This window comes from Panthera tigris, chromosome B3 (genome assembly GCF_018350195.1).
Source record: "Panthera tigris isolate Pti1 chromosome B3, P.tigris_Pti1_mat1.1, whole genome shotgun sequence".
Taxonomy (NCBI): Eukaryota; Metazoa; Chordata; class Mammalia; order Carnivora; family Felidae; genus Panthera; species Panthera tigris.
This window is the reverse complement of record NC_056665.1, coordinates 61,203,170-61,223,808: the sequence shown is the minus strand read 5'-3', so window position 1 is coordinate 61,223,808 and position 20,639 is coordinate 61,203,170. Positions and strand designations below refer to the sequence as shown.

Sequence of the window (20,639 nt, the reverse complement as noted above, 5' to 3'; positions counted from 1 at the left end):
AACAGATTGTATGGACCTCAAAGCCTAACATTTTTACTATCTAGCACTTCACAAAAAAGTTTATCAACCCCTGACTATTATAATTGATTTAGACCTTTTATTTAAAGGTATAAAATTTCCTCTGAGCATTGGTTTAGGTACCTTCTGCAAATTTTGATACATTGTATTGATACTTAGTATCGATTTATAGCTTGATTCTCTTGTTAGAGAACATGTAACTTAAAACCTTTGAAATACAAATTTATCATATCTTTGCTTTATTGTCTAGCATATGATTAGTTTTGGTTAATACTAAGTGCACTCTTGGGGCCCCTTGGGTGGCTAAGTTGGTTAAGTGACTTTGGCTGAGGTCATGATTTTGTGGTTCATGAGTTCTAGTCCCACATCAGGCTCTGTGCTGACAGCTCAGAGCCAGGAGCCTGCTTCAGATTCTGTGTCTCCCTCTCTTACTGCCACTCCCCTGCTTGCTTGCTCTCTTTCTCTTTCTCTTTCAAAAATAAATAAACATTAAAAAAATACTAAGTGCACGCTTGAAAATTTATGTATTACGTAGTGTTTGGTAGTTTTCTCAGGTAAGTATGACAGTATTGTTCATTTCTTCTTTCTCCTTAATTGTCTGTTTGTCTGTATGTCCTATTGGTTACCGAGAAAGGTGTGTTAAAATCTCCCACCAAAGTCATGTACTTGTCTGTTTTTCTTTTCAGTACTAAAATTTTTTTGTTTCAAGTATCTTGAAGCTATATGATAAGGTATATATACTTTAGGATTCTTGTCTTTTGGATGAGTTGAATCCATAAAACTTTTACAAGGTTCCTCTTTATCTTTGATGATACTTATTTTTAAAGTCTACTTTGATGTTATTGAGCCACATTGGCTTTCTCATTTTGTTGACGTGACTTATCTTTTCCCTTCTTTCACTTTGAATCTGTCTGTCTGTCCGTATATTCAAATTGTGTGTGTGTGTGTGTTTAAACAGCTTATAGTTGGAACTTTTTGTTCACTGTTAAAATCTTTTGACTTTTATTTAGGATATTTTGTTCATTTACATTTATTTTTATCGCTAATATGGCTAGTTTTTAAGTATTACATCTTGACAATTCCATTTTTAGAAGTGGTTTTATTAGTCTGCTCAGGTTGACATAACAAAATAGCATCAACTGTGGCTTAAACAGTGAAAATTAGTTTTCCAGCAGTTCTGGAGAATGGTTTGGAATCAAGAGAATGGTTTGGCAGAGTTCTATTTCTTTTGAAAGCTCTCATCCTGGCTTGTACACCGCTGCCTTCCAGCTTTGTCCTAATGTAGTGTGGGGAGTGATCTTTCCCTATCTTTATGACATTATTTAACTTTAATTACATCTTCAAGACTATGTACAATCACATTGGGAGTTAGAACTTTAACATATGAATTTCAGAGGGACACAGTTCAGTGCATTGCAGTGTTTGTAAAGATTATAGTGTGTGCCCTTATTTTAAAAGTGGAATTCAATTAATTATAACAGGACTTGAAGAGCTAATTATAAGCATAGTTCTTATAATTTGTGTCTTTGTATATATGTTATAAAGTCCTCAGACACTTACTTTATTTGCTTTAAACAGTCAGTAGTCATTTAAAGAACAAATGTTTTATATTTACTCACATCTATTTTTCATTCATTCTTGGATCCATTTTCACATTGGTTCATTTTCTGTCCATTCAAAGAACTTCTGTTAGTGTATATTTTTAACTTCCTAAAAATTGAGATTAACTCACTGCCATAAAATTCACTCTTATATTTTTTTAATTAGAGAGAGAGAGAACTTGAGCTGGGGAGAGGGGCAGGGTGGGGGGGGAGAGTGAGAGAGAGCATGTGCACGTGCGTGCGAACATTTCAAACGGCACCACTCTCAGCGTGGAACCTGACGTGGGGCTTGATCATGACTGTCAAAATCAAGAGTTGAACTTGGACGCTTAACCTTACGAGCCACCTGGGTGCCCCAAAATTCACCCTTTTAAAGTGTACAGTTTAGTGGTTTTAGTATACTCAGTAGAATTGTACAGCCATGACCAGATATTTTGGGACATTTTCATCACCCCAAAAAGAAAACTCCTTGCCCTCTGTTAGTCATCACACCCCATTTTTTTTTTGCATCCCCTCCTCAACCCCACCCCATCCACACACAACTGTCCCCATTTTGTCTATATGGATTTGTCTGTTTTGGACATTCATATAAGTAGAATTATATAATATGTGTCATCTTTTATTTAGCATAACATTTTGAAGGTTCATCCATGTTGGTGTGTGTCTATACTTCATTTCTTTTATCTCTGAATGATAATTTTGTATGGGTATGGCACATTTTACTTAATTCACTGATCAGTTCATAGACATTAAGACTATTTCCACTTTTTACTTTATTTTTATTTTTTAGTTAATTTAAAAAATTTTTATTTTTATTAAAAAATTTTAAGTTTATTTCAAGAGATATGGTGGGGGAGGGGCAGTGAGAGAGGGAGAGAAAATCCCAAGGAGAGGCTCTTTGCTCTCCTTGTAGAGCTAAACATGGGACTTGAACTCCTGAACAGTGAGATCATTACTATGAGATCAAGAGTCACATGCTTAACTGAGCCACCCAGGTGCCCCCTACTTTTTAGCTACTATGAATAACATAAGCCCATTCTTTACCCACTGAATTGTTTTGGCACCTTCGGCAGTTGAAAATCACTTAATATAAATGTGCAGTTCATTACTAGACTCTGAATTAGGTTCATTTGAGCTCTGTGTTTAGTCTTATGCCAGTATCGTCACACTGTTAGTTTATTATAGCTTTGATAGTTTTGAAATTGGGAAATACAAGTTTTAGAGAACTTCATTCATATTTGTCAAGATTTTTGGGGTTATTTTGATATCCTTGCATTTTCATATGAAATGTAAGATCAGCTTTTGAATTTTTATACAAGTTCCAGGTGGGATTTTGATAGGAATTGTGTTGAATCTGTGGATCGCCTTTTAGGGAGTACTGCTGTTGTACCAATATTAGGTCTTATAGTGCATAAACACAGGGTATTTTTTTTTTTTTATTAAAGTTGTCTTTAATTTTTTCCAAAAGTGTTTTTTAGTTTTCTTTGTACAGGTTTTATACTTTTTGGTTCAGTTTATTTCTAAGTAATTTAATCTTGCTGCTTCTATTGTAAATATAAATGGAATTTTTTTCTCTTGCATTTGTGATACTTGTTTCTCATTTGTAGAAATAATGTCTGTCTGTGTATTAGTTTTGGATCTTGTAGTTTTACTAAACTCATTTATTAGTTCCAGTAGTGTTTTAGCGGTTTTATTTGTATTTTCTACATACAAGATAATGTCATCTGTGAATAGAGAATTTCACTTTTTCCTTTTTAGTCTGGATATTTTTTATTTCTGTTTCTTTCCTGATCACCCTGGTAGAGGCCTTTAGCACAATTGAGTCTTAAGTTGCGAGAGCTAACTAACATCCTTATCTTGTTTCTGACCTTAGGAGGCAGTAGTTTTTGTACAGTCTGACTTGTTTCAGCTGTTAGAAAATGTCTTTATCTTTGAAGTCTTCTTTTGTTGGATACAAAACATTAGGTTGATTCTTTCATTACTTTATGATGGGTATCAGTCTATTGTTTTCTGACTTAAATTGTTTTTGGTAAATAGCTCATCTTACTGTTGTTTTTCTACCATAACGTGTCATTTTTCCTCTGATGTTTGTAAGATTTTTCTCTTGATCTTTAATTTTTGGCAGCCTCCTCTTTACGTGCCTAGGTATGGCTTTCTGAAAGCCATTGTATTTATTCTTCTTGGTGTTGGCTGAGCTTCTTGGATCTGTGGGTTAAAACTTTCACTTTTGGAATATTTTTTTTTAATTAAAAAAAATTTTTTTTAACGTTTATTTATTTTTGAGACAGAGAGAGACAGAGCATGAACAGGGGAGGAGCAGAGAGAGAGGGAGACACAGAATCTGAAACAGGCTCCAGCTGTCAGCACAGAGCGCGACGCGGGGCTCGAACTCACGGACCGTGAGATCATGACCTGAGCCGAAGTCGGGCTTAACCGACCAAGCCACCCAGGCGCCCCAACTTTTGGAATATTTTTGTTCTTTTTTCTCTCCAAATGCTTTCCTTTCTTAATGCCTCTTGAAAAGTGCAATTACTAGTATGTTAGGTCATTTGATGTTGTCCCTCAGATTTTTGACCCCCCCCCCTTTTTTGGTATCCTTTTTTTTTTTTTTTAAATATTTATTTATTTTTGAGACAGCACGAGTGGAGGAGGGGTAGTGAGAGTGAGGTAGACACAGAATCTGGAGCAGGCTCCAGGCCCCGAGCTGTCAGCGCAGAGCCCGATGTGGGGGCTCAAACCCACAAACCACAAGATCATGACCTGAGTCAAAATCAAGAGTCAGATGCTTAGCCCACTGTACCATCCAGGCCCCCTTAGGTGATTTGCTTAATAAATTTCAGCTCATTCATGGATTCAGATGTGTTAAGGAAAGGATTGTGCTCCTCTGTGTTAGGAACTTGGAATCTAAGTGCTGGGAGACTGTAGGTTCTCAGTTTTCAGGCCAGCTTCTGCATCACCACTTGTTATTCTGCGGGGGTGGGGGGGGGGTAGGGGGTGTGGTAATTGGTAGGAATAAGGACTAGTTTTCTGTTTGGGTTTCTCTAGATTCTAGTCTGCCCATTCTCAGGCATTGAAAGTTTGACTAGTTCCTCTGTGTCAGACTAAAGATCCTTTGTCTGTGACTGCTTTTTTTCTTCCTTCACTTTTGCTTCAGGCAATGTAAATGGTACTCAGGGTTGAAAGCAGTAGTAATCTGCAGGTCTCCTAGAGAAGGCTGGTCCCTGTCTAGAATTCAGTTTATTTGCATTTGTGACTGTAGGTCTTCATTGCCTTTGAAGAAGAAGAAAAAGATTTTTTTTTTTAAATTTATCTGGTGTTTTCTAATTGTTAAGACACAAGTGATTATCTTTGTAATCTTCTGCATTCTCACTTGGAAGTGGAAGTCTTCCACTGAAGGATTTTTGAGTAAGGTCAAACAAGATCTTAAGTTGTGCAAGAAATGAATAACTGTACATTGTTGTTATCGTTGCTTTTGTGTATTTGAGATAAATGAAAAATTTTACCAAGGTAAGTGATTCTAATTGGACTAGTGAGTAGTATTAACATGTCCTCAAGATACATTGGTAAAATTTATATGCTTTCATTGGTTTATTGGGAGGAGGGGGAAAGTAAAAAGATGATTTTTTTTTTTTGTGATGAATTATAAACACTGAATTTACCTGGGTCGTATGTACTTGACTTCAGCTACCCTAACCTTTTATTTAGAAAGAGTTAATGGTTGATTCATTACATTGAAAGTGAGTTTTTCTGTTTCAAAGTTGAAAATAACCTGGCAACAACATTGTGAATATACTAAAAAATACTGCTGGCTTGTACATTGTTAAATGGTTAAAATGTTTGGTTTTTTTTTTCTTTTTTCTTTAATTTTAAACATTTATTTATTTTTGACAGAGAGAGAGAGACAGAGGATGAGCCAGGGAGGGGCAGAGAGAGAGAGGGAGACACAGAATCCGAAGCAGGCTCAAGGCTCTGAGCCTTTAGCACAGAGCCCGACGCAGGGCTCGAACCAAGATCATGACCTGAGCCGAAGTTGGACGCTCAACTGACTGAGCCACCCAGGCGCCCCTGTTCTATGTTTTTTTAAAAATATTTTATTTTTTAGTAGTCTCTACACCCAACATGAGGCTTGAGCTTACAACCCCAAGATGAAGAGTCACATACTCTACCAGCTGAGCCAGCCATGCTCCCTGTTATGTTTTATGTTTTATGAATTTTATCCCAAAACAAATCAAGCAGTTTGAAAGTACTTCCCTGTTGTTTATTGCAATTCTTTTTTTTTTTCCTTTTAAGAGAGATAGTGCCAGTGGAGGGGTAGGGGGGAACAGAGGGAGAGGGAGAGAGTGAGAGAATCTTAAGCAGGCTGCACATCCAGCATGGAGCCTGATGTGGGACTTGATCTAACATCCCTGAGATGATGACATGAGCTGAAATCAGGAGTTGGACGATCAACGGACTGAGCCACCCAGTTGCCCCATGTCGCAATTCCTTTTTTTTTTTTTTTTAAAGTTTATTTATTTTGAGAGGGAGAGCGTGTGCATGGGCACAAGTAGGGTCAGGGCAGAGAGAGGAGAGAGAATCTCAGGCAGGCTCCTCACTGTCAGCACAGAGCCTGATATTAGGCTTGAACTCAGGAACCATGAGATTGTGACCTTTGCTGAAGTCAGATTCTTAAAGTGACTGAACCACCCCAGGTGCCCCCTATATTGCGATTCTTTTTTTATTTTTAATTTTATTTTTAGTTTTGAGAGAGAGAGAGAGAGAGAGAGAGACTGAGCATGAGTGGGGGAGGGGCAGAGACAGAGGGAGACGCAGAGTCCAAAGCAGGCTCTAGGTTCTGAGGTGTCAGTGCAGATCCCAATGTGAGGCTTGAACCCACAAAATGTGAGATCGTGACCTGAGCCTAAGTTGGATGCTTAACCAACTGAGCCATCCAGCTGCCCCAGAGTTCTTTTTTTTTTTTTTTTTTCAATGTTTGTGTAATTTTGAGAGGGTACACGTGAACGGGGGAGGGGCAGAGAGAGGTGGGGAGACAGAGGATCCAGAGTGGGCTCTGTGCTGAGAGCACAGGGCCCATCCAGTTGGTGGCTCAAACTCATGATAATGGGGCTTGAAATCACGAACTGTGAAATAATGACCTGAGCCGAAACCAAGAGTTGGACGTTTAACGGACTAAGCCACCCAGGCACCCCCCCCCCCCCCATATTGCAGTTCTTAATTGTAGTGGACACTGGTTTGCTCTTTATTGTCAGTGGTTAATTGATGTGTCGATTAGTTCTAGAATTTAATTTTGGGTCAGTGCCAGCTGACTTTCAAAATTGAGTGTATTTGAAAAACAAGTGTTATATCTGAGTTTTGATTTAGTGATACTGTACTCATTTTTATATATTTTTTATGAGAAATTGATGAAAATTGTAAAAGTGTGATGGTGGTAAACTGCTTTTGAGAATCTTGTTAAGTTACACTTTTTTTTTTTTTTTTTGAAGAATGGCTCATAAAATCTTATGTGTTGCTTGGTTTCCAGTAGTCTTTCTTTTTTACTCCTGAGTCTTACTGATAATTTTGCCCTTTTTAACCTCCCTCCCCTGTCTCTTCAGTCTTGTTGCCAACAATTTTGAAGACGGCTCCCATGTAACATCACCATTAGACCCGGATGGAAACTTCAATGTTGTTATTAAAGAGGAACCTGTAGATGATTATGAATATGAGCTTGCTGAGTGCCCAGAAGGGGTAACTGTAAAACAAGAAGAGACAGATGAAGAAACAGATGTATACTCAAACAGTGATGATGATCCTATACTAGAGAAACAGCTAAAGAGACACAATAAAATTGATAACCTAGAAGCTGACCATCCGTCTTCTAAATGGCTACCCAATAGCCCATCAGGTGTTGCTCAAGCTAAAATGTTCAAGTTAGACGCTGGAAAGATGCCGGTAGTCTATCTGGAGCCCTGTGCTGTCACTAAAAGCACAGTGAAGATTTCTGAGCTCCCTGATAACATACTTTCCACATCTCGAAAAGATAAATCTTCTATATTGACAGAATTAGACTATTTGCCTACATATGTTGAAAATTCCAATGAGACTGACTTCTGCTTAGGCAAGGAATCAGAAAATGGTCTTAGAAAACATTCACCAGAACTTGGGGTGGTACAGAAGTATCCCTTATTTAAAGAGCCTCAATGGAAATATCCTGAGATATCGGACAGCACTACCACAGAAAGAATACCTGACAGTTCAAAGAATTCTGCTGGAGACTCATTTTTCGGAAAAGAGGACTTGGGCAGAAGGAGAACAACTGTGCTTAAGATTTCAACAGTCACCAAGGTTGTGAATGCTAATCAGAATACCCCTTCAAATGTCTCCGGAAAAAGAGGAAGGCCACGAAAATTGAAACTTTCTAAGGCAGGGAGACCACCTAAAAACGCAGGAAAGTCTTTACCTTCTACAAAGACCACTCCTATAGGTCCTGGGATTACCTTTCCAGATGTGAAGCCTGATCTGGAAGATGTGGATGGTGTTCTCTTTGTTTCCTTTGAATCAAAGGTAAGATCATTTTCAGCTTTCCTTCTAGGGTCAAATAGTGATTCTTGAATTACATACTAGTTGATAAATAACTCAATCTAGTTCTTTCAAATGCAGCTATTAATGTGAGGGTATATGTGTGCGGAAAGGAGTATCTCGAAAATGTTCGGTTTTATTACAAGGCACCACTTAAGATATTTGTTTGAATGGACTTAAATAATTATGTATACTTAGATCTCAGTTTTTAATTTTTATACTGTGTTTAGCTGGAGTTTAAAAAATCATTGGATCCTTGTGGCATTTACATTATCATGGACTTTAAAAAGCATAAATACATGAAAAGTTGACTAAATGTTTTGGGATACCCCATCCTCTGATACTCATCAATAACAGAGTACCCCTGGAGAACTAAATGTGGTCTTATAAATACTGTTGTCTCACACATGGATAGTTTCTTTATTTTACTCCCAACTCTTCAACTAGATTATTTTTCTTTTAGGTCTTTTTAGGAGCGTGGTATTTCAAAATTGGCTTACAGAGATGTTGAATTCTCTTGAGCTGGTCTTTTCCTCTTTCCTTGTTAATTGCTGAGTATGCAATATATATAAACTGTAGGAAATCAGTATGTAAATTGGCATAAATGTCATTTTATGTCAGCTGAGCATATTCAGAGTTTTTGACTTCTTTTTTTCCTTCTGATCATTTAAGTGCTGTTAGTATAGAACATTTAGAAAATACCAGAAATATCAAAAAACATTCCTGGTTTACTTTTAAACTTTTAGAAATGATATGAACTTTTTTCTTATTTTAAATACAGGAAGCTCTTGATATTCATGCAGTTGATGGCACAACTGAAGAACCCTGTAGTCTTCAGGCATCAACCACAAATGATCCAGGTATATATAATAGTATAAAAGGAGAGATACTTCCGATTTGGCTCTAGAAATGAAAGATAAAATGTTAGTTTTTCTTTAATATATAGTAGCTTATGTCATTGTTTGTTTTCTGAGTAGGTTGCAGAGCAAGAATTTCCCAGTTGGAAAAGGAATTGATAGAAGATTTGAAGGCCTTGCGGCACAAGCAGGTGATACATCCTGGTCTTCAAGAAGGTAATATTGTCTAAAAAAATATACAAGCCAATTTTCAATTTTGTTCTCTCCTTTCTCTCTCTTTCCCTTTTCTCCTTCCCCCTTTTCCCTGTTTTTACTCCTCTCCCCCCATCCTTAATTTCATTTCTTTTAGTGCCTCTCTCAGCTTGTGTATTTCTCTGATTCTTACTCTTAAGAACATGTCAGTATGCTTTTTATCCTAACAAAAATCTTTCCAACTCTGAAGATACTGTCTGTGAAGCATATAATATCTTATGCATGTAAAAAATGTATCATAGTAAGAAAGTGTTTTCTTTTCTCTATCTTACAACTCCATATTTTCTTCCCTCATTCTCATTTGTAAATTTTAGTTGTTTTTGCTTATGTGTGTTTTCTTTTGAGGGCAGGGTTCTACTTATATACTTAGTAATATGTTTAAGTGTGTAAATAGAATACTTTCTCATTGTGTGGCTGTAAACATATTTTGTGTATTTTATGTACTGCTTGGGACTTTAAAAATTTTACTGTTTTATTGTAATAAATTGTCTTGGCTTTTATTATGTTGCTTAGTCCTGTATTAAAAAAAAATTTTTTTTTAATGTTTATTCATTTTTGAGAGAGGGAGAGACAGAGTGCAAGCTGGGGAGGGGCAGAGAGAGAGAGGGAGACACAGAATCCAAAGCAGGCTCCAGGCTCCGAGCTGTCCACACAGAGCCCGACGCGGGGCTCGAACTCACGAACCATGAGATCATGACCTGAGCCGAAGTCAGATGCTCAACCAACTGAGCCACCCAGGCGCCCCTTAATCCTGTATTTTAAGAATGAAATCTACTACGGTAATCCCTCTCGCCCCTCTTATGTGCAGTCTCTCTTTCCATGGTTTCACTTATTAGAAGCAGATGATCCTCCTTCTGATGTATCGTCAGAAGGTCATTAGTAACCTAATGTTGTGGTACAGCACTTACCTTATTCACCTCACTTCATCACAATTTATCATCAAACATCATCACAAGAAGAATGTTGAGCACAGTGTATTTTGAGAAAGACCACATTCACATAACTTTTATTCGAGTTTATTGTTATAATTGTTCTATTTTATTGTTGTTTTCTCTTACTGTCCCTAATTTATAAATTAAACTTTATCATAGATATGTATGTATAGGAAAAAACATTGTGTATGTATGTGTGGGTAGGGTTTAGTACTATCCGTGGTTTCAGGCATCCACTGGGGGTCTTAGAATGCATCCCCTGTGGATTAGGAGGGACTACTGTGTATTTATTACCATCATAGTAACTCTGACTTTCCATTTACACTGTAAATGAAAGATTGTAAGCCATGCCTCAATTTTTTAGCTTGTTGTATATCTGATTTTAGGTGTGCTTCTTGGAGTAGTTTATTCAGTTTTTGACTATTAGTTTTCCTTTCAAAGGAGCGTCTAGTTGTTTTACATTATATAGCACATCATTTATATGAGAGTCTAAGCATTATATGGTAACAAAATGATTTATGAAATGATCATTCAATTTGTCAATTAGCTCATAATACTTGAAAAACTTCTGCTTTAATATGAGACTCCTTGTGACAGTGTGATCTTAAGGTGTGCAAATCTCAATCCAAGTGATAAAGACTAGGTACAATGGATTTTTAATCGACAGTTACAGTCAAATAGTCTTACTGGTAAATAGCATTTATTATAATTTATTGTCAGCTTTCATATTTTTTTTTAAAGTTTATTTACTGATTTTGAGAGAGGCAGAGAATGCAAGCAGGGGAGGGGCAAAGAGAGAGAGGGGGACAGAGGATCCAAAGTGGGGTATATGCTGACAGCAGAGTTGCAGGGCCCAAACCCATGAACTGTGAGATCATGACCTGAGCCAAAGTCTGCTTAACTAACTAAGCTACCCAGGCCATCCCTGTTGTCAGTTTTCATTTCTGCTGTTATATTTAATATTCTTAATCTCTGTCAGTTAATTTATCTTTTATCTTTTTGCTTCCTTCTACTTGGATTTTTTTTTTTTTTTTATTGTTGTTATGTACTCTGATAATGTATAAATACCTGTCAACCTTACCTTTGTTTTAGTCTTAGTGCTAGAGGTAAGTATATTCAGTGCTACCTGCTGGTCTTTTTGCTTTGGTTTGTTTGCCTATTAATTCCTGGCTGGTTAAGATTTGAGTTTGTTTTTTCCTTCCCTTACATGCATTGTAGTCAAATCTAACGTTTTCTTCTCGGTGTTGGGGGTTCAGAGTCAAATGCTCCTGGAAACTAAGCAGGTTACCCAAATGAAAGAAGCCTCATTTTGTGGATGAGGTTGGACTGTGGCAGTCTAGAGCACAGGTGCCTCTTTTTTTTTTTTTTTTAATAATTTTTTAATATTTATTTATTTGTGAGAGAGAGACAGAGTGTGAGCTGGGGGTGGGGGGGGGGTTGGTGGTGGTGGTGCGGGGTCGGCCAGAGAGAGGGAGACACAGACTCTGAAGCAGACTCCAGGCTCTCAGCTGTCAGCACAGCCCAACACGGGGCTCGAACTCACGAACCGTGAGATCATGACCTGAGCAGAAGTCAGATGCTTTAACCGACTGAGTCACCCAGGTGCCCCACAGGTGCCTCTTCTAAAGGGGCAGTCCCATCTGTAGATTTTTGTCACATGGGAAGGTTGGCCCATTGTTTTCAGAATTTGTCATTGTTCAGTCGACTGAAATCAGCATATTTGTATAATGATGCTCAATTTCTAAATGGTAGAAGCTGATATTAGATTTTTTTTTTTTACTAGTTAAAAACATTTTTAAGTTTATTTGAGAGAGCGCAAGTGTGAGAGAGAGTGGGGAAGGAGCAGACAGGGAGAGAGGACATCCCAGGTAGTCTCTGCACTGTCCCCACAGAGACTGATTTGGGTCTCCATCCCACAGACTGTGAAATCATGACTTGAGTTGAAATCAAGGGTGGGACATGTAACCGACTGAGCCACCCAGGCACCCCTCAAGTGTATTCTTAGTTTCATTTTTTTTTAAACCATTAAATCTGTAATCTATATGGTACAATTCATAAGGTGTGAGATAGAGCTCTATTTCGGATTTTTTTTCTCTATTTTATTTTGGCAGATATCCCTGATTCCTCATCCTTTGCTTCTGAAGACTTAGAATTTCAGAATAACTTCCGTTGGCTAAGTATTTGTAGTAACTGAGTGATGATGCCAACTCCAGGTCCCTTTAAGGTCCCTTTCTAAAAATTGATGATTCAAATAATTTGTTAAGTTTCAATTAAATAATGTCATATTTCTTTGCTTTTCTAGTAACTGTGGAGTTTCATTATTTAAGAATTTATTTATTTTTTGAGAGAAAATGTGCGTATGAACAGAGGAGAGGGAGAAAGAATCTTAAGCAGGCTTCATGCTGAGCATGCAGCCTGATGCCGGCTTGATCTCAGGGCCCTGAGAGCACGACCTGAGCCAAAATCAAGAGTGGATGCTCAACTAACTGAGCCATCCAGGGGCCCTTCATTACTTGTTATAACAAAAGGACTTAAAAAATCTTTCTGAGCTGAAAACTTGAAAAACTTTTGAGCTTGCTTTGAAGTTGTGGAAAACATATTAAGCCTGAGAAGGTGTTACCGTTTTTGGTGTTAGTTTTGTTGCTGAAATAAGAGTCTTAATTTTGTTTTCCACAGAACTATATTTTTTGTCTCTACTATTTTCACTACATCCAAATTGATTTATTTTTTGTCAAACTGAAATTATCATCAGTTTTTGACCTTTAAAAGTACTTTTTGTAGAAGCATTTCTCATTCATTCTGCCAAGTCAGTTTTATGTCAATTTAATAGTTTTAAAATTTTAGGTAAGTTTTATATTTGTAGAAAAATTAGGAACATAGGAGTTTCCATATACTGTTCATTCAGTTTTCCTTATTGTTAACATTTAACATTAGTATAGTGCATTTGTTACAGTTAGTGAAATGGTATTGATATATTAGTATTAACCGAGGTCCATACTTCATATGGATTTCCTTACATTTTTGGTCCAGGATTCCATCTAGGAAATCTCTTTTAGTCCTCATGTCACCTCAGAATCTTGGCTGGGACAGTATTCAGATTTTCTTTGTTTTTAATGTCCTTGACAATTTTGAGGAGTACTGGTCAAATATTTTGGAGCATGTCCTTCCATTGAGATTCATCTGAATTTTTTTCATGGTTAGACTGAGGTTATATGTTCATAAGAGGAAGATCACAGAGGTGAAGTGCCATTCTCATCCCATCATACCAAGGGTACATTTTATCAACATGATTTATCATTGACCTTTCCATTGACCGACCTTTGGAAGGAAGTCACTGGGAAGCCCATATTTAATGAGTGGGGAATGATGTTCCACTTCCTTTTTTTTTTTTTTTTTTAAAGTTTATTTATTTTGAGAGAGCTAGAGAAAGAAGGCAAGTGGGGGGAGGGGCAGAGCATTCCAAGCAGGCTCCATTCTTCAGTGCAGAGGCAGATGCTGGGTTCAAGCTCAGGAACCATGAGATCATAACCTGTGCTGAAATCAAGAATTGGATGCTTAATCTACTGAGCCACCCAGGCGCCCCATATTCTACTTTTTGAGGGTGGAGTATGTGGATAAATTATTTGGAATTCCTCTGCCCCAGAGATTTATCTTTTTTGTCCAATTTAAAAAAAGTTTTTATTTCCAGTTAACATCCTTTGTTATATTAGTTTCAAGTGTACAACTTTTATTTATTTATTTAAACTTTTTTAAAGTTTGTTTATTTTGAGAGAGAGAAAGCACAAGCTGGAGAGAGAGGGGAGAGAGGATCCCAAGCCGACTCTGTGCTATCAGTGTCAAGTCCGACATGGGGCTTGAACCCACGAACTGTTAGGTAATGACCTGAACCAAATTCAAAATCAGACATTTAACTGACTGAGCCACCCAGGTGCCCCCAAGTGGCCAATTTAGTGATTCTGCAATACCATACATCATCCAATGCATTGTACAAGTACACACGGTAATCGCTATCACCTATTTAATTCACTCCCTCCAACCCCCTCCTCTCTGGTGACCAGTTCTTTATACTTAAGAGTCTGCTTAAATTCTCTTTCTCTCTCTCTTTTTCCCTTTGCTCAATTGTTTTGTTTCTTAAATTCCACATACGAGTGAAAATATATGGTATTTGTTATTCTCTGACTGACTTACTTTGCTTAGCATTATACTCTAGCTCCATCCATGTTGTTGCAACCTGTTTATCATATCAGTATTAATTTTTGCCAGTTATAATGTTAAATTCCTTTATGGCAGTCTTTCTAGAGCTCTGTGACTCTCGATTTTAGTTAAAAATACATTCTTAGTGTAGTGTTAATTAATGGTTAATTGGAGTTTTTCTTTTGTATATATCTGCCTTTTTTTAAGTTTAGTTTTGAGAGAGACAGAGAGAGGAAGTGTGGGGCAGGGGAGGACAGAGAGAGAGGGAGAGAGCAAATCGCAAGCAGCTGACAGTTTGGAGCCTGATGTGGAACTCGAACTCCATGAGGTCATGACTTCAGCTGAAATCAAGAGTTGAATGGTTAACCAACTGAGCTCCCCAGGCTCCCCTCTATATCTGCTTTTCTTTTCTGTGTTGTTTAGTTATGTAGGAGTTAATTCCTCTTGAGTGTGTTTTTGTGGGTACTTTATATTTTAGTCAGTTTAGCTGGGACAGGCTTTTTTTTTCTTTTTAAACTACAGTTTACCCTAAGGTGACTGCCTTTGAACCTAAAATGTAGCTTTTTTTTTTTTCAATTCTGTCTTTATGAGTCTTTTTTTGTAATGGTGTGATAATATGTTTTTAAGAAGTAGCTCCTAATCTGGTGAAAAAGCAAAAACATTTAGGGGTATAATTTAGTTTAAAATGCCATATGTGGTGGGGCGCCTGGGTGGCTCAGTCGGTTAAGCGTCCGACTTTGGCTCAGGTCACGATCTCACGGTCCGTGGGTTCGAGCCCCGCATCGGGCTCTGTGCTGACAGCTCAGAGCCTGGAGCCTGTTTCAGATTCTGTCTCCTTCTCTCTGTGACCCTCCCCCGTTCATGCTCTGTCTCTCTCTGTCTCAAAAATAAATAAACGTTAAAAAAAAATTTAAAATGCTGTATGTGGAAAGAATTTTATGCTTTTTTTGAGATATGCTTTCTGTGAATTATTTAGGTATCTTATGTTATGCAATGTAATCTTATAGGAAACCAACTAAGTCTATAGGTCTCATGTATGTGTTAATTGGGGAAGGATTTTCTTGCAGGACAAACATTTCAGGATAGTATAGATAAGCTAAATTGGGAATTACTTTGAACATTGTCTCTGTGCCATTGACTTCTCTACTTTTATGACTAAAAATCGATACGTTTATTATTTATTTATTTATTTTTAATGTTTATTTTTGAGAGAGACAAAGCACGAGTGGGGAAGGGGCAGAGGGAGTGGGAGACACAGAATCCAAAGCAGGCTCCAGGCTCTAGGCTCGAACTCACAAACCGTGAGATCATGACCTGAGCTGAAGTTGGACACTTCACCTACTGAGCCACCCAGGTGCCTCTGATACGCATATTTAAAATAGGTGTGCACTTTTTGTGGTTTTTAAGTCTTGCTGTCTCTTTTGGGGGTAGGTGGAAGTTTAAGATACAAGTAAACACAGACAAGAAAAGAGGAAAAACAGTTTCTAAATTTGATTGTGTGGGTCTAGATTTTGCATGTCTACCTACTTGGTTGTGTGGGTACATTTTTTAGCAACTTAATTCCTTTCTTTTTACCATCAATGTAGGCAGCTGTTCTGGCTTTCCCCCCCCCCCCCCCCCCCCCCCAATAATAATGAGTATTTTTCTCTTCTCAAAGCACTGGGGTATCTCATTTCATCCATTTTTAGGATTCAGTTCTCATTTGAATTTCTGGCAGTATCTTGCTCTTTGGTTCCACTCTGATGTCCCATCCCACCTTTCCTAGTTAATTCTACTTATTCTAACCTAAGTGTTAAACCTTGTGTAAAATTTTACTGTATTCCCTTGGGCTTTTCAAATGCCATTTCTTTTTACTTACCTCTCTTAGGACTTATTTACCCTATTTTAACTACTAATGAGTCCATTGGGAGAATGACACTTAAAGCTCTTTGAATTTTGGGAAATGTCTTTTATCTCTATTACCATTTGTATTACAGAGTATTTCAAAGAAAAGGTGCAGTAAATACTTAAAACATAAAACCTAGTGTGGTGAATTGATATTTTACTGATGAGGAAGCAAAAGCTAAGAGAAATTAAGCCCAAACGCAAGATTAGAATCCAGTTGTTTTGACTCCTATTCTTATTTCTCCCTGATTTGTTAGAAACATGAAGAAAGAATATTTTATTTTTTAATTTTTATTTCTTTTATTTTTTTTTAGAGAGAGAGAGCACTCGAGAGTGAGAGAGAGGGAGAGAAAGAGATAATCTTAAGGAGGCTCCATGCTCATTGCAGAGCCAGATGTGGGGCATGAGTCCCTGACCCCAGGATAATGACCTGAGCTGAAATCGAGAGTTGGATGCTCAACCAACTGATCCACCCAGGGTGCCCCTATTTTAAGTTTTTTTTGTTCTTTTTCTTTTTTTAACGTTTGTTTATTTTTGAGAGAGTGCGAGTGAGGGAGGGGCAGAGAGAGAGAGAGAGGGACACACAGAATCCAAAGTAGGCTTTAGGCTCTGAGCTGTCAGCACAGAGCCCGATACGGGACTCAAACCCACTAACTGTGAGATCATGACCTGAACTGAAGTCAGACACTTAACTAATTGAGCCACCCGCGTGCCCCTAAAGATTGTATTTTTAAACAATCTCTCTACCCAGTGGGACTCGAACTCATAAACCTGAGATCAGGTGTTGCACAGTCCACCAACTGAGCCAATCAGGTGCCTCTGGAAAGAATATTTTATTAAAAAATATTTTTTTTATATTTATTTTAGAGAGAGAGAGAAGGGCAGACAGAGTGCGAGCAGGGGAGGAGCAGAAAAAAAAGAGGGAGACAGAATCTGAAGCAGGCTCCAGGCTCTGAGCTGTCAGCACAGATGTGGGGCTTGAACTCACTAACCATGAGATCATGACCTGAGCCAAAGTCAGACACTTAACCGACTTGAGCCCCCCAGGGACCCTGGAAAGCATATTTTATTGATGTTAATGTTATCATGTCAAGTGATTAAACTAAAACAACAACTATTAATTTTAAAGAACTGGACTTAGAAACTAAAACAGAATCGCGATCTAGCAATCTTCTGTTCAGATAAGTTCTGTGTGGAGGATACCCAAGTTGCCATAAGAATTTGTGGCTCATAACCTATCTAATGCCTTCACCTTTTAGGGGACCAGTAATATGTAAGCCTTTTGGAAACCTGTACCTATGATTTAAAAACATCTTTTTAGGGATGCCTGGGTGGCTCAGTCAGCTAAGTGACTGACTTCGGCTCAGGTCATGATCTCGTAGTTCGTGAATGTGAGTCCCACATCGGGCTCTGTGCTGACAGCTCAGAGCCTGGAGCTTGCTGAGATTCTGTGTCTCCCTCTCTCTCCTCCTCCCCCACTCACACTCTGTGTCTCTCTCTCAAAAATGAATAAATATTAAAAAAAAAAAAGTAAAAAAAATTTTTTAAATTCTGTTTATTTTGAGAGATAGAGAAAACACTCGTGTGTGAGAGGGGAAGGCACACATAGAAAGGGAGAGAGAGAATCCCAAGCAGGTCCTGTGCTGTCAGCGTAGAGCCCAACATAGAGCTTGATCTTAGGAACTGTGATATTGTTCATGATGTGAGTCGAAATCAAGAGTCTGATGCTTAACCTGAGCCACACAGGTGCCCCTGTACCATCACTTTTTTAATGGCTATTACTACAATACAATACTACAATATTTAATACTTTGAACTACTTCAGTTTTGTTAGCATTTAAGGTAAACACTTTTCTGCACAATAATATAAAGCCAATAATTCACAAATGAGGAAATCCAAATTAGAAGATTGTCACTAGTAATGGAAGAGTACATATTTAAGAATAATAGGATATAAATTTAAAGCAAAAGATTGGAACAAGTTTTTTTAAGTCCACTGATATCAAATGTTGTAGAGAAACGATCAGCAAGAGTTCTCATGCACTACTTACTGGAAGGCGTGTAAATTGAAAGTAATTTGGCATTATCTAGTACACAAGTTCCTAACCTAGTGCATTTTGGCACATGGTTATCTATGATTTATGACAGATAATATGTTCTTGAAATAGTGATCTCAGAATGGCCAGGCATGACCAAGGGTAATTAATAACTATAGAGCTAGTTGCCTCCAGCTACAAGCATCCCAAGGTTTATCCCAGTTTGTATAATTATCATTTTCTTATGTGCCATTACACCAGAAGGATTCAGAAGAAGTGTATCATTAAACTTCTTAGCAGTAAAGATCAGACTCCACTCTGCAGATGAAATAGATGAATTTATTAAGAAGTGTCAGATGATTTACAGAATCTTCTGAAAGGCCAGAGAAACAGACCCTAGGACTGTGCAGTCAGGAAAAATGCTCACAGTACATTTGCAGACTGCTCATACAGGCAGTCCCACAACAATGGACAATCACCACCATTTCAGTATAGACACGGAACACAGTATACTTATAACTAGGACCTTGGTTACTTTTACCTCTAAAAATCCTTGGCCAGAGGCACCTGGGTGGCGCATTTGGTTAGGCGTCTGACTCTTGATCTCAGCTTGGGTCATGATCTCAAGGTTTGTGAGTTCGAGCCTTGCATCGGGCTCTGCACTGAGGGTGCAGAGCCTGCTTAGGATTCTGTCTCTCTCTCTCTCTGCTCCTTCTTCTTGGTGCTCTCTCTCTCTCTTTCAAAAAACAAGCTTAAAAATTCTTGGGCAAACACTGTTGCCCTCATTTACACAATTCTGCAGAGTATCTCTTCATGGTGTTCTCTCCTAAATTGAGGTCTTTCATGGGAACACCTGATTGGCAAAACCTGGGTTACATGACTGCATGCAAACTGCAAGGGAAGTTGTAAAGTGAGTTTTTTAAAATACCTGCCTTGAAGAGGTTGGAGTTAATGGGTAAAACTATCTGCTAGAGGAAGGGTATTCAAAATATTTTGGGCAGCCACAAATATGTTGAGCACTCACAACATTCAATACAATTGATAGATAAACAGACCCCGTTATATAGCAATTCCGTTCCTGGGCAAATGCCACAAGGAAAAGCTAAATGCATTAGGGAAGGTCTCACACATGTTCACTTGTACACAATGTATAATTACACTGTAAAGCATTGTTTGTAATTTTTTTTGTTTTTGAGAGAGGGAGAGAGGGTACAAGTGAGGGAGAGTCTGAGAGAGAGGGAGAGAGAGAGAAGCGGGGCCCACCTGTAGTGGGGCCTGAGCTCACCCGATGCCAGACTTGAACTCATGAATTGTGAGATCATGTCCAAAGTCAAGTCAGATGATTAACTGACTGAGCTATCCAGGTGCCCAGTAATATAATTGTTAAAAGTAGGAAATAAATAGATGAAGGGGTGTGTGAGTTACAGACTTCCAGTTATGGAATGTGTAAGTTATGGGGATGAAAAGTACAGCATAAGAAATACAGTTAGTGGTATTGTAACATTGTCAACTATACTCTAATAAAAAAATAGGCAACAACCTAATTCTCATCTCCAGTAGAGTGATGAATAAATTAGGAGTACTATATATTCATAATCTGGAGTAGTGTACAGCACTGAAAATAAATGATCTAGAGATAAAGCTGTCAACATGGACAAATCTCAGATCTAATATGTTAAGCAGATAAACCCCACAAAATTATAAAAGGATATGCTAAATAAATACTTTCCCAAAAGATTGCCTCTTAAGTAACCACAAATAAGCCATAATATTTATAGGCTCAGTTAACCATTAGTATCATTGATAATAAGGGGATTTGCAGCCATAATTCAGGCCAGAAGCTTAGTAAATGGCCAATTTGTGTTAAAGGCCCTAGAAAGTCTCTGGATCACAAAGGATTAAAGCACAAATGATCTTAATTTTACTGTGTTTATGTATTAGTTATCTATTATTGCTTAACACATTGCCATAAAGTTAGCACACATACTGTCTCAGTTTCTTTAGGTTGGGGGTTTGGCATGGCTTAACTGGGTCCACTGCTTCCTGTCTCACAAGGCCTTAATTGAGATGTTAGGTCTGGTTTCTCATCAGAGGCTTGACTGGGGATGGATCTACTTTCATTTTCTGTCAGGTTGTTGGCAGAATTTATATCATTGCAGTTTTAGTAACATGCACTCATATTATCACATACACACTAATCACACACATCCTATCCTTTTGGCCACATTCCGCCTATTAGAAATAAAGCCCAGGCCCTACCCACACTCAAGGGAAGAGAGGAAAGGATTACACAAATGTGTAATACCA

General features: G+C 37.9%; 1 protein-coding gene across 12 annotated transcripts in view; it reads left to right on the top strand.

Annotated features, from left to right (window-relative positions):
• MGA (MAX dimerization protein MGA) overlaps positions 1 to 20,639 on the top strand; it is a 167,517-nt gene that overhangs the window by 89,288 nt on the left and 57,590 nt on the right. For all 12 annotated transcript variants that reach the window (XM_042989091.1, XM_042989092.1, XM_042989095.1 and 9 more), the window contains exons 3-5: positions 7,214 to 8,162; positions 8,959 to 9,037; positions 9,155 to 9,250. In XM_042989091.1, the coding sequence (XP_042845025.1) occupies positions 7,214 to 8,162; positions 8,959 to 9,037; positions 9,155 to 9,250 (1,124 nt within the window). The remainder of the gene's footprint in view (positions 1 to 7,213; positions 8,163 to 8,958; positions 9,038 to 9,154; positions 9,251 to 20,639) is intronic.